This window comes from Dendrobates tinctorius, unplaced genomic scaffold, assembly GCF_039654945.1.
Source record: "Dendrobates tinctorius isolate UK_male_01 unplaced genomic scaffold, ASM3965494v1 ptg000230l, whole genome shotgun sequence".
NCBI classification, from domain to species: domain Eukaryota; kingdom Metazoa; phylum Chordata; class Amphibia; order Anura; family Dendrobatidae; genus Dendrobates; species Dendrobates tinctorius.
In genome coordinates, this window is record NW_027361897.1 from 11,719,617 (window position 1) to 11,733,457 (window position 13,841).

Sequence of the window (13,841 nt, forward strand, 5' to 3'; positions counted from 1 at the left end):
AACTTCAGACGGGCCCGGACATGTACAGGCTTAAGCAGTGGGACACGTCTGGCATTGCAGGATCTGAGTCCATGGTGGCGTAGTGTGTTACTTATGGTAGGCCTTGTTACATTGGTCCCAGCTCTCTGCAGTTCATTCACTAGGTCCCCCCGCGTGGTTCTGGGATTTTTGCTCACCGTTCTTGTGATCATTCTGACCCCACGGGGTGGGATTTTGCGTGGAGCACCAGATCGAGGGAGATTATCAGTGGTCTTGTATGTCTTCCATTTTCTAATTATTGCTCCCACAGTTGATTTCTTCACTCCAAGCTGGTTGGCTATTGCAGATTCAGTCTTCCCAGCCTGGTGCAGGGCTACAATTTTGTTTCTGGTGTCCTTTGACAGCTCTTTGGTCTTCACCATAGTGGAGTTTGGAGTCAGACTGTTTGAGGGTGTGCACAGGTGTCTTTTTATACTGATAACAAGTTTAAACAGGTGCCATTACTACAGGTAATGAGTGGAGGAAAGAGGAGACTCTTAAAGAAGAAGTTACAGGTCTGTGAGAGCCAGAAATCTTGATTGCTTGTTTCTGACCAAATACTTATTTTCCACCATAATATGCAAATAAAATGAAAAAAAAACAGACAATGTGATTTTCTGGATTTTTTTTTCTCAGTTTGTCTCCCATAGTTGAGGTCTACCTATGATGTAAATTACAGACGCCTCTCATCTTTTTAAGTGGTGGAACTTGCACTATTGCTGACTGACTAAATACTTTTTTGCCCCACTGTATGTTGACGCTATATAAATAAAGATTATTATTATTATTATTATTGCATGTAGCTGAAGACTGAGCTCACAGAGTGAACAAAATCATGTCTGCCAACTTGCAAAACCAGACATGGAGCACAACAGAGGGTAGCACCCCAGGGAAAGTGTGACGCTTAGGAGCCAGCAACGTCCGAGAGTGGACCCTTTGGGTCGTGGATCTGGAGCCCCTGGGCCGAGCACACCAGGTGATGACCGACCCCTGTACAGGGATCATTAGGGGCAAGACCACAGAGGTCAGAACAGCGACAGCCGGTACCAAGAGGGACGGCTCGAAGGACAAGCTAGGCAAAAGGCAGGACAGGGATAACGGACAGCGTCAAAGGTACCAGAGCAGAGGGTATCAGAGGAGGAAGGAACCAGGCAGCAATACCCGTAGGGGCAGCAAGAGAAGGGCAAGAAGGCGAGAGAGTGTAGATGAGGAACCCCAGGGGGAATGTAACAAAGGACGGGCAGAGGACCGGAACCCCAGGAGAGGAAGGAAACGGACCAGGGGAAGCGTACACCAGACGGAAGGCAGGGAGAACACAGAGTGGGAAGTACAGACAGGAGGAGGCCGAGGCAAACAGGGAGGACGGTGAGAGAACAGAAACAAGGACAGACACTAGATAAGAGCGCTATAGAGGAACTATATGGGCCAGAACAGTGCGGCGGTGCCACACAATCACCAGGCGTCTTCCCCATAGAGAGGACACCTGAAATACCTTACTGCCAGGAAGTGCGCCCCAAGCCCTGCCCTTCAGTGACGCCCACCGCCAGATGAAGAGAGCGGCCGGGCTCGCGCCCGCGACCTAAGGCCAGGGCGTGTGGCCGCAACAGGACAAGACCGGGCGGGAGGGCGCGCAGATGGAGGAGCGCAGGTGAGGAGAGGCTGCAGCGGTTGCCGCTGCTGATGTGGCATCGGCAGGCACGGCCGCCAATGTCACAGAAAGGAAGAAGAGCTTGAGATTTCGGAGACAGGTGAGTGACAGTTCCATGGTATATCTTGGATTGCCTTGGAATTTTTTTGTACTCAATTCTTGACATAACTTTCAATAATGAGATCCCTTTGCTGTGTTGTAAACCGTTGATGGATCATGATTTAGCCGTAAAATACAACTAAAAATTTTAAGAAAATCCTAATAGAACAGCTAAACTTTAGATGAGGTCCATCAGAGTGAATTTAAATGATGGCAGCTGTATACTAACTACTATTTAACATGAGAATAAGAGGGTTGTCCAAGACTATTATGTTGATGGTGATCAGCTGTTTACTGTGCTGGCAGCGGCTGGATGTGCTGAGATGCGGAGCCGTCAAAAGAATAGTGTCCGGGGTCAGTTAATGAAGATCCACCTGGCCATGGCCACTATGCAGTTGATGGAGTTGTGTTATGCATTTCCCAACTTTGCACACCCGGCCTTGGGAACAGCAGGTGTGCCAAGTGCTGTATCCCAACTGATCAGATACAGATGACCCATCCTAAGGATAGGCCAGCAATATTAAAGTACTGGACAACACCTTTAAATGTGATTGTACTCAGAATTAGCCAATCATGTTCCCAAATATGCAACTACATTATTTTAGTTTTGTTATGTTTATTTCTCCCCTCCAAAAGGATTTTAATTTGTTTCTCAGTGGATTGGTGCAGATTATGGGTGGCATTAGGTGGAAAAATTCTGAAATGATAATTATTAGTATGATTTTTAAACATGACAAAAACCTGGCATTTTGCTAGGTGTGTAGACTTTTCATATCTCTATACTAGAGAAATAGAGTCTTTCTGGAGAAGAGCTATTTTGTACACTTTTCCCAGGGAAAATTTCCTATAACATTTTCCACTCCAGCAGAATTTACACATTTTCAATGAGTTCCTACAAAAGAGCTAAATTTTAAGGACAAAATGCTCTTTTAGTTACTGAACTATACTATACATTACCATTTGTGTTGTTCTGGAAGACAGAGTAATATGAAGCAGAGAACTCCAGGCCCAAGTCGGTATCATCATGCAGTCTGGTGTACACAATGCTAATGCTGTTCGATGAGGAGCTGAAATACCGAGCAGTTGTCTCACAGAGTTGTCCTAGTAAGGGTGATCTTTGTGGTGTCCCATCATGGACCGACAAGGAGAAGGAGTGACAGGACATGGGATCTTTCATTCTAACCATTGAAAAGGCAAAAAAGAACAAAATATCTGTGTTCATTGCCAAAGAAAATGACAGTGCACAATAAGTCATTACCATCATCCAACTCAAATTATATTATAGTACAAAAGCTAACAAGAAATAAAAAGTTAAAGATGATATAATAGAATAACATAAAATAAAAAGGATAAAATACTAATAATAACATTTCAGTAAAAGACAAAATCTAAACCATATATTTCAGTCAAATCAAGTGCATGCTTTTTCGATATGGGACGGACCCCCACTCTACCTTAAAACAACCATAACTACAGTAAACCTAGACACTGGAGCACAATGCATTATTTTGGTTGTCAAAATGACCACAGCTTTATTTAATTAACAGGATAATAGCAGGTGAAGTGGTAGCATATTGGGATTCACAAGTACTGTGATATCCCCAGCTGTCTGACATACAGCACCAGGCCAGACAGCCATAAAGGGGCGGCACGCTCTTGTTTGCCATTCAGGCAGATCCAGTAAACTTTCAGGGCACCAATGACCCTATTATCCTCACTCCTGTGCTTAACACCGTGCCCACCCCTGATTGACGTTACCATTGCCACATCCTCAGGTTGGCCTCCAAAGCCAAGCCTGTTCACCACTATCCTCCATTAGTTAAAATGAGTCCACCTTAACTTGTCTGCAACTTCCACCTGACTCCTAAACCGCCACCAAAGGGGCCATTTCAAACTTTAAATAGACTTGACAGCCATCAACCATGCCTAAGAAAGCCATCAATCCGTCACTGTCACACAGCCGAAACACATGCAGCTGCGGCGCCAAACAGCCGATTATCGGGAGCGCTCCAGGTAGCCGGGTTTTCAATGCAGCTTCTTCAGTAAGCACTATAGCTAGCCGAATAAGGAGGGAGCCGACAATGTTCCCTCATCTCTTATAGGGACCTCTGTCATATCTCAAAACTATTACTCTATGTATTGTAACTAGAGTTGAGCGACTTTTGGTTTTTTAGGGTCGCGTTTCGTTTCGTGAAACCCGACTTTTCCAAAAGTCGGGTCGAGCAAGATCGTCCGATTATAGGGAAAAGTCGGGGTCGTCCCGAAACACGAAACCCAATGTAAGTCAATGGGGAATAAAAGTCGGCAGTGAGAGGAGGACAGGAAACACACCTACAGTGCCCATTTGAATGCCAAAAGCATCAATTCTTCTTACTTAAGCTTGTCAACCTTAATTAACTTCATAATACAAGTTACGCACTGAAAAATGGGGGTTATTTGGCTAAAGTTGTGGGGGGGGGAGGGCTGGCTGCAGGTTTTCATGTGCCCTGGGCGAAAGAGCGCCCCTTTAACACATACCACAACTCATCATGCTCCGATACGGCAGATAAATAGCGGTATAGTACAATGAAAAATACCTCACTTTTTACATCTCATGACGAGGCCCATCTATTTCTCCATACAGAATCATTGGTCCCATATAATGTTTGAAACAGTATATGATGAGCTCCACATAATGCTACAGTATATGTTGGTCCCCATGGATGAAGCTCCACTGTCTTATGGGCCCAAATAATGCTCCAAACATAATGGGCCCCATTTCTAATGCTCTAGTGTATAATGGGCCCTGTAAATGCTGCTCCAGTGTCTGATGTCCACCTTTGGAATGTTCCAGTGTATGGTGGGCCCCATCTATCATTCTCCAGAGTATAGTTTTTGCTCCCCAAAAATTGCTGTCCCAACATTGAAAACAATCAAATAAGTCTCCTCGCTAGGGAATCCCTGTACTTGTCTGGACAGGTGCTGTAGCTTGCTTAACAGCTCGCCAGCCGTTCTCACGCCCAGTATGGATTGCACGTGATTGCACAAAGGTTAGAAAGGGTACCGTATCCCTGGATAACATGTATGGATAGCGTACACATTCAAAATATATGTCTATACAGCATGAGGAAGGCTCAGACGGTGTTAGGCCCAGTATGGATTGCACGTGATTGCACAAAGGTTAGAAAGGGTACCGTATCCCTGGATAACATGTATGGATAGCGTACACATTCAAAATATATGTCTATACAGCATGAGGCAGGCTCAGACGGTGTTAGGCCCAGTATGGATTGCACGTGATTGCACAAAGGTTAGAAAGGGTACCGTATCCCTGGATAACATGTATGGATAGCGTACACATTCAAAATATATGTCTCAGGAGGCAGGCTCAGACGGTGTTAGGCCCAGTATGGATTGCACGTGATTGCACAAAGGTTAGAAAGGGTACCGTATCCCTGGATAACATGTATGGATAGCGTACACATTCAAAATATATGTCTATACAGCATGAGGCAGGCTCAGACGGTGTTAGGCCCAGTATGGATTGCATGTGATTGCACAAAGGTTAGAAAGGGTACCGTATTCCTGGATAACATGTATGGATAGCGTACACATTCAAAATATATGTCTATACAGCATGAGGCAGGCTCAGACGGTGTTAGGCCCAGTATGGATTGCACGTGATTGCACAAAGGTTAGAAAGGGTACCGTATCCCTGGATAACATGTATGGATAGCGTACACATTCAAAATATATGTCTCAGGAGGCAGGCTCAGACGGTGTTAGGCCCAGTATGGATTTGACGGCCCAGATTACACAGCGGAGGAGCAGGGAGAGGTAAAGATTGCAAATGCTGGGGCCCTGCCCAAGCAAGGGGGGCCCACTCGTGGGCGTCGGTACTGGCACTGGGCCCCTCATAGTACAGCGGTGTGTCTGACGGCGGGTGTGCACCACCACCGTCAGAGACACTTGATTGCACTATGAGGGACCCTGTGCCAGTGCCCGCGCCCAAGAGTCGGCCTACCCACCTGTCCAGGGCAACGGCACTCGCACGGTGTCGTGCGCTAGGTGTTGACCCCGGCCATGGGGGGGGAGGCAGCACAGTTAGGGAGTTTTAGAAAGTGGCATATGTTGATGTTGGACATTCAGCTGATGCAAAAGGCGAAATAAGTGAAGTACCAGGAAGAGGTGGACCAAAGCAAGCCATTTTTCTGTCACCCTATGTGTCATCAGGGGAAGGTGGAACAAAATCCTTGGAAACCCATGCGTGGTTCATTTTAATGAAGGTTAGATCATCCACATTTTGGGTTGACAGACGGGTCCTTTTTTCTGTCAGGATTGATCCAGCTGCACTGAAGACTCTTTCCGATAGCACACTTGCAGCTGGGCAAGCGAGCTCCTGTAAGGCATATTGGGCCAATTCAGGCCAGGTGTCCAGTTTAGCGGCCCAATAGTCAAAGGGGAATGACCTGTGTGGGAGAACATCGATATGGGAGGAAAAGTAGTTTGTAACCATAGTTGACAACTGCTGTCTCCTGTCACTTTCCATCGATGCAGTATTACCAGTTGTGTGAGCGGTATTTGAAAAATCAGTCCACAACATTGTCATGAAACCCCTGTCTCCAACGCCACTTCTGCTGTGTGCACCACGAACACCTCTGCCAAGCGGCCCCGGCCCGTACGGCTCGTGTGAGAACCATCACCGCTGCTGTGTGCTGGGAATGCCTCAAGCAACCAATTTACCAGAGTTGCTTGTTTATTAGCCAATATTAGGTCAAGGTTCTCCTGTGGCATGATGTTTTGTAATTTGCCTTTATAGCGTGGATCCAGGATGCTGGCCAACCAGTAGTCGTCATCGTTCATCATTTTGGCAATGCGGGGGTCCCTTTTTAGGATCCGCAAGGCATAATCTGACATGTGGGCCAATGTTCCCGGTGTCAATGATGCACTGCGAGTGCTGGGTGGAGGAGCACTTTCTGGCAAATCCACATCCCTCCAGTCACGCACAAACCCTGTACCAGACCTTGCCACGCCAACATTTTCACTTGCCCCACGAGATGCATCCTCCGCCCCTAAGTAATCATCCCCATCATCCTCCTCCTCCTCCTCTTCTTCCTCCACCTCGTCCAGGAGAGGTCCCTGAGCAGACAATGGCTGAATGTCATCAAGGATTCCCTCCTCCTCTTCCTCCTCATCAACATTGGCTGCAGACGCCTGCTCCTTAAGGTGCGTCAAAGTTTGCATGAGCAGACGCATAAGTGGGCTGCTCATGCTTAGGATGGCGTCGTCTGCGCTTACCAGCCGTGTGCATTCCTCAAAACACTGAAGGACTTTACAAAGGTCTTTCAGCTTCGACCACTGCACGCCTGTCAACTCCATGTCTGCTCTCAAAGTGCCTGGCCGTGTATCCTCCCACAAATGCATTATGGCCTGCCTCTGCTCGCACAGCCGCTCCACCATGTGCAGGGTGGAGTTCCACCTTGTTGCAATGTTGATAATGAGGCGGTGGTTGGGAAGGTGGAGCAATCGCTGCAGCTTCTGCATACGAACGGAGTGTACAGGCGACCGGCGGATGTGCGCGCACAGTCTTCGCACCTTCTGGAGCAGGGCTGTTAACTCCGGATAATTTTTGAGGAAGCACTGCACCACCAGGTTCAAGGTGTGAGCCAAGCAAGGTATGTGGCTGAGTTTTGAAAGGGCTATGGCTGCCACAAAATTACGGCCGTTATCACTAACTACCTTGCCTGCCTCAAGATGTACACTGCCCAGCCATGACTCAGTTTGTCGCTTCAAGTACTCGGCCAGCACCTCGGCGGTGTGTCTGTCGCCCAAACACATCATCTGCAACACAGCCTGCTGACGCTTTCCACTAGCTGCTCGATAGGGGGACACATCGTGTGCAACAGTGGCAGCTGCAGATGGAGTGCTCGTACGACTGCGCTCTGTGGACGAGCTTTCGCTTCTGGAGGAGGAGGAGGAGGAGGAGGAGGGTCGAACGCCTACAGCCAACTGTTTCCTATACCGTGGGCTAGGCAGCACTGTCCCACCACCGCTGTCCCCTGTGGACCCTGCATCCACCACATTAACCCAGTGCGCAGTGATGGACACCTAACGGCCCTGGCCATGCCGACTGGACCATGCATCAGTTGTGAGGTGCACCTTTCTGCTCACTGACTGCTTGAGTGCATGGACAATGCGGTCTTTCACATGATGGTGGAGGGCTGGGATAGCTTTGCGAGAGAAGAAGTGGCGACTGGGTAGGTCATAGCGTGGTACTGCATAGGCCATGAGTTCGCGGAAAGCTGTGCTTTCCACCAACCGAAAGGGCATCATCTCAAACGAGATTAGTTTGGCAATGTGGGCGTTCAAACCCAGTGTACGCGGATGAGAGACTGAGTACTTTCTTGACCTACTCATAGTGTCTGGGAGGGTGAGCTGGACTTGAGAGCTGCATATGGTGGAAGTAGCGGTGGACAGGGCGGACTGAGAGAGGGTTGATGATGGTGATGGAGTTGGTGTTCTTTCTGATGGCCTAGAATCAGTCTTTCGTTGATATAACAGTGGGATTCCCTGACTGCTGTGGTCTTGCAACGACACCTCAACATTTGCTGCTGTGCTAACCGGTGGGCTTACAGTGGGGGAAACAATGTAGCGTTGCTGACTACCTTCGTTGTGATCAGTTGCACATGTGGCACTTGAGGTTTGGTGTTGTGTCCACGCTTGCAAGTGCATGCTGGTTAAATGTCTAAGCATGCAACTGGTATTCAAATTTTTCAGATTTTTTCCCTCGGCTAAAGGTCTTTGCGCACTTCTTACAGATAACCTTGGCCTGATCATGAGGATTTTGTTCAAAAAAGTGCCACACTGCACTCTCCCTACTTTGGCAGACATTTTGCGGCCTAGCACGCTGTGATCTTTTGACCCTCTGGACAAGCTGTCCAGCAACTCTTTTGATGTTTGGAACCTGTCTTTGGAGTGCTCCGGGCCTGCCAGATAACAGCTGTTGCGATGTCGATGTCTGCTGTGGATGCTCCTCATCTGAGCTATTGGAAGCAGCACCCTCTTCCCCCAATGGATGCCAATCTGGGTCAACAACTGGGTCATCCATCACCTCCTCTTCTATGTCATGTGCACCTTCCTCTGTGTCACCGTGTATGGTGGTATAGTGTGCGGGAAGGGGCACCTGAGTCTCATCAGGGTCAGAATCTGGCTCTGTACACTGCGAGGACAATGTAGTGCTCTGAGTGAATGTACCAGCAGAATCATCCATCAGCGGCTGTGCATCAGTGCACTCCATGTCAGATTCATCTTGGCCTGGGTAATTCACCATTTCACTTGATAATCCAGGCATGGTATGTGAAAACAGCTCCATGGAGTAATCAGTAGTATGGCCTGCGTCATCCTTCAATCTTGGTTGGGGTGAAGGACACAAGGAAAGGTGTGGTTCATGAACATGAGCCTCCAATGACGACTCAGTGCTTTTACTTTTTACAACTGAAGAAGAGGAGGCGATAGAGCTGGTGAGCTGATCAGCAATGTAAGACAAAACTTTTTCCTGATGCTCTGGCTTTAAAAGCGGTTTGCCAACTCCTAGAAAACTAAGCGTTTGAGGCCTTATGTAGCCAGACGATGACGCAGGGTCAGCACCTCCTGCATTCGGTCCTATTTTGCTCTTGCCACTACCATCAGATCCACCACCAACACCATCATTACCAGCTGCCAACCCCCGCCCAATTCCACGGCATCCTTCCACCAGCCTTCCTCATTTTTGGTAGAAATGTAGACAAAATCCAACAAACTATATAGTATGTAAAACAAGGTACAAGGTGTCTATAGGACTGGGGAGATTTAGAATTTCTGCACACACTTGTGGACAGTGGACACTTTTGGATTGTGTGAGGCCCACTGATATCTGAGCGCTATGTGACAGGCTCGATGGCACAGCTGTGACCAAAGTGACGAGAGGATAAGGGAGATTTTGAATCTCTGCGCACACTTTTGGACACTGGACACTTGTGGATTGTGTGAGGCCCACTGATATCTGAGCGCTATGTGACAGGCTCGATGGCACAGCTGCCTGTGACAAAAGTGACGAGAGGATAATGGAGATTTTGAATCTCTGCGCACACTTTTGGACACTGGACACTTGTGGATTGTGTGAGGCCCACTGATATCTGAGCGCTATGTGACAGGCTCGATGGCACAGCTGCCTGTGACAAAAGTAATGAGAGGATAATGGAGATTTTGAATCTCTGCGCACACTTTTGGACACTGGACACTTGTGGATTGTGTGAGGCCCACTGATATCTGAGCGCTATGTGACAGGCTTGATGGCACAGCTGCCTGTGACAAAAGTGACGAGAGGATAATGGAGATTTTGAATCTCTGCGCACACTTTTGGACACTGGACACTTGTGGATTGTGTGAGGCCCACTGATATCTGAGCGCTATGTGACAGGCTCGATGGCACAGCTGCCTGTGACAAAAGTGACGAGAGGATAATGGAGATTTTGAATCTCTGCGCACACTTTTGGACACTGGACACTTGTGGATTGTGTGAGGCCCACTGATATCTGAGCGCTATGTGACAGGCTCGATGGCACAGCTGCCTGTGACAAAAGTGACGAGAGGATAATGGAGATTTTGAATCTCTGCGCACACTTTTGGACACTTGTGGATTGTGTGAGGCCCACTGATATCTGAGCGCTATGTGACAGGCTCGATGGCACAGCTGCCTGTGACAAAAGTGACGAGAGGATAATGGAGATTTTGAATCTCTGCGCACACTTTTGGACACTGGACACTTGTGGATTGTGTGAGGCCCACTGATATCTGAGCGCTATGTGACAGGCTCGATGGCACAGCTGCCTGTGACAAAAGTGACGAGAGGATAATGGAGATTTTGAATCTCTGCGCACACTTTTGGACACTGGACACTTGTGGATTGTGTGAGGCCCACTGATATCTGAGCGCTATGTGACAGGCTCGATGGCACAGCTGCCTGTGACAAAAGTGACGAGAGGATAATGGAGATTTTGAATCTCTGCGCACACTTTTGGACACTGGACACTTGTGGATTGTGTGAGGCCCACTGATATCTGAGCGCTATGTGACAGGCTCGATGGCACAGCTGCCTGTGACAAAAGTGACGAGAGGATAATGGAGATTTTGAATCTCTGCGCACACTTTTGGACACTGGACACTTGTGGATTGTGTGAGGCCCACTGATATCTGAGCGCTATGTGACAGGCTCGATGGCACAGCTGCCTGTGACAAAAGTGACGAGAGGATAATGGAGATTTTGAATCTCAGCGCACACTTTTGGACACTGGACACTTGTGGTTTGTGTGAGGCCCACTGATATCTGAGCGCTATGTGACAGGCTCGATGGCACAGCTGCCTGTGACAAAAGTGACGAGAGGATAATGGAGATTTTGAATCTCTGCGCACACTTTTGGACACTGGACACTTGTGGATTGTGTGAGGCCCACTGATATCTGAGCGCTATGTGACAGGCTCGATGGCACAGCTGCCTGTGACAAAAGTGACGAGAGGATAATGGAGATTTTGAATCTCAGCGCACACTTTTGGACACTGGACACTTGTGGTTTGTGTGAGGCCCACTGATATCTGAGCGCTATGTGACAGGCTCGATGGCACAGCTGCCTGTGACAAAAGTGACGAGAGGATAATGGAGATTTTGAATCTCAGCGCACACTTTTGGACACTGGACACTTGTGGTTTTTGTGAGGCCCACTGATATCTGAGCGCTATGTGACAGGCTTGATGGCACAGCTGCCTGTGACAAAAGTGACGAGAGGATAATGGACATTTTGAATCTCTGCGCACACTTTTGGACACTGGACACTTGTGGATTGTGTGAGGCCCACTGATATCTGAGCGCTATGTGACAGGCTCGATGGCACAGCTGCCTGTGACAAAAGTGACGAGAGGATAATGGAGATTTTGAATCTCAGCGCACACTTTTGGACACTGGACACTTGTGGTTTGTGTGAGGCCCACTGATATCTGAGCGCTATGTGACAGGCTCGATGGCACAGCTGCCTGTGACAAAAGTGACGAGAGGATAATGGAGATTTTGAATCTCTGCGCACACTTTTGGACACTGGACACTTGTGGATTGTGTGAGGCCCACTGATATCTGAGCGCTATGTGACAGGCTCAATGGCACAGCTGTGACAAAAGTGACTAGAGGATAAGGGAGATTGGATTGCTTTTAAAAAAGCAGTTTGCGGAGTAGTGGGTAAACAGCAATGCCAGCGTGTCAGGAAGCCTTAGAAGGCAGCCCAACAACCAACACCACTGATACACCACTATATAGCCTCCCCTTGCACTGCACACACAGTGACTTGTGTGTTGTGCAGGCCAAATCGCTAGCAGCAGAAGCAGTTTTTTTGTCTTCTTCCCTGCCTAACGCTCTCCCTACAGAATCAGCAGCAACCTCTCCCTATACTAAGATCGGCAGAAGTAAGATGGCGGTCGGCGTGCACGCCCTTTTATACCCCCTGTGACGCCCACCAAAGCAAGCCAATCACTTGCATGCCCTTCTGAAAGATGGTGGTGACCCGTGCCTAGGTCATCACGTTGCCCACAGTGTCCGTGGATCCTGATTGGCTGAAAAAGAGCGCAAAACAAACTTTTGAAACGCGACTTTGGCGCGTAAGTCGCCGACCTCGTGGCCGACCTCATCCTAGGGTCGGGTTTCGTTTCATGAAACCCGACTTTGCCAAAAGTCGGCGACTTTTGAATTTTTTCGACCCGTTTCGCTCAACTCTAATTGTAACTACTAATAATAATTCATCAATTAACAGTTTCTGGTTCTAGAAAACCATTATTATGTACAGTAGCCAAAAATGCATTTATTAGATTTATTTCTATTTTTGTATGCAAGGCCTTGCAGTATTATTTCTTAAACCCCCTTATGCCACTAATCAAAATGTGAGGAGTATTATAAACAGAGAGTACTTAAAAACGTATATACATGTAACATCAACATTAATAACTAACCATTAAGAAAGATTTAAAATATTTGTACATAGTAACAGAAATAAATCTATAGCAGAAAAAGTCTATGAAGGCATTATTAATAATCCTGTCACTTCCTTGTCAATCATTTTTGGGCACTTGATGACATTTAACTTTAGCCGCTCCCACCAACTCAAGGGTACCCAGACTAGACATATATTGCCCTTAGTTTTTAGTTCACTTGATGACATTTACCCCTAGCCATTCATACTGGCTGAAGGGCACCCAGTATAGGCATATTGCCCTATGTGTTAATGCACTTGATTGCATTATCCTTAGCCGCTCCCACCAACTCAAGGGCACCCAGATTAGGTACATTGCTCTTCATTTTAATGCATTAGATTACTGCATTGTCCCTATAAAAGCCTTGAAAGGTACAGGAGTTGGACAATATAAAGTCGCACAGAAAAAAAGAGAGGGTCCTTGAAGCTACATATTGTATTGAAAAACATGCCTACTTCTTCTTCTTCTCCCCTTCAGCCGCTGTTTCTGGCTCGGAGGAGCCAATTTATTCTGTAGGTATACAAAATATGATTCCCGGGGATTTTACCAAAGCAGGGTATGAATGTTTCTAGAAACCAGGGGGGCCATACTGTGACTGTCACCCCTCCTCACCAGGGGGCCATACCATGACTGTCACCCCTCCTCACCAGGGGGCCATACCTGAGATGGTTACCCCTCCATACCAGAGGGCCATACCTGAGATTGTTACCCCCTCTACACACGGAAGCCATACTGTGATGGCTACCCCTCCAACATCAGGGGACCAAGTGGTCACCCTTCCACACCAGGGTAACATTCTTGAGATTATTACCCTTAGGCTATATGCCCACAATGAGGAATAGCAGCATTTTGAATGCAGAGCATTAGCGATGAGTCCAAAACGCTGTGTTCTACATTATAAACACAGTGGATGGGAGACGCTAATCTGCGCTGTGGATTTTACCCAATTGAATGTCATTACAGGTGGTGAATGTGCATGCGACTGCCCAGCTCCACCATTGAGAGCATAGTAATGGCAAACACAGTATGTGTCCATACTCTGTCCTTC

The 13,841-nt window shown here is 47.7% G+C and overlaps 1 protein-coding gene across 1 annotated transcript in view; it reads right to left on the bottom strand.

The window, feature by feature from the left end:
* Nucleotides 1–13,841, bottom strand: part of LOC141059709 (scavenger receptor cysteine-rich domain-containing protein DMBT1-like) — a 149,517-nt gene that overhangs the window by 25,341 nt on the left and 110,335 nt on the right. Inside the window, exon 19 of the mRNA XM_073555826.1 lies at nt 2,723–2,943. Within this exon, the coding sequence (XP_073411927.1) occupies nt 2,723–2,943 (221 nt within the window). The remainder of the gene's footprint in view (nt 1–2,722; nt 2,944–13,841) is intronic.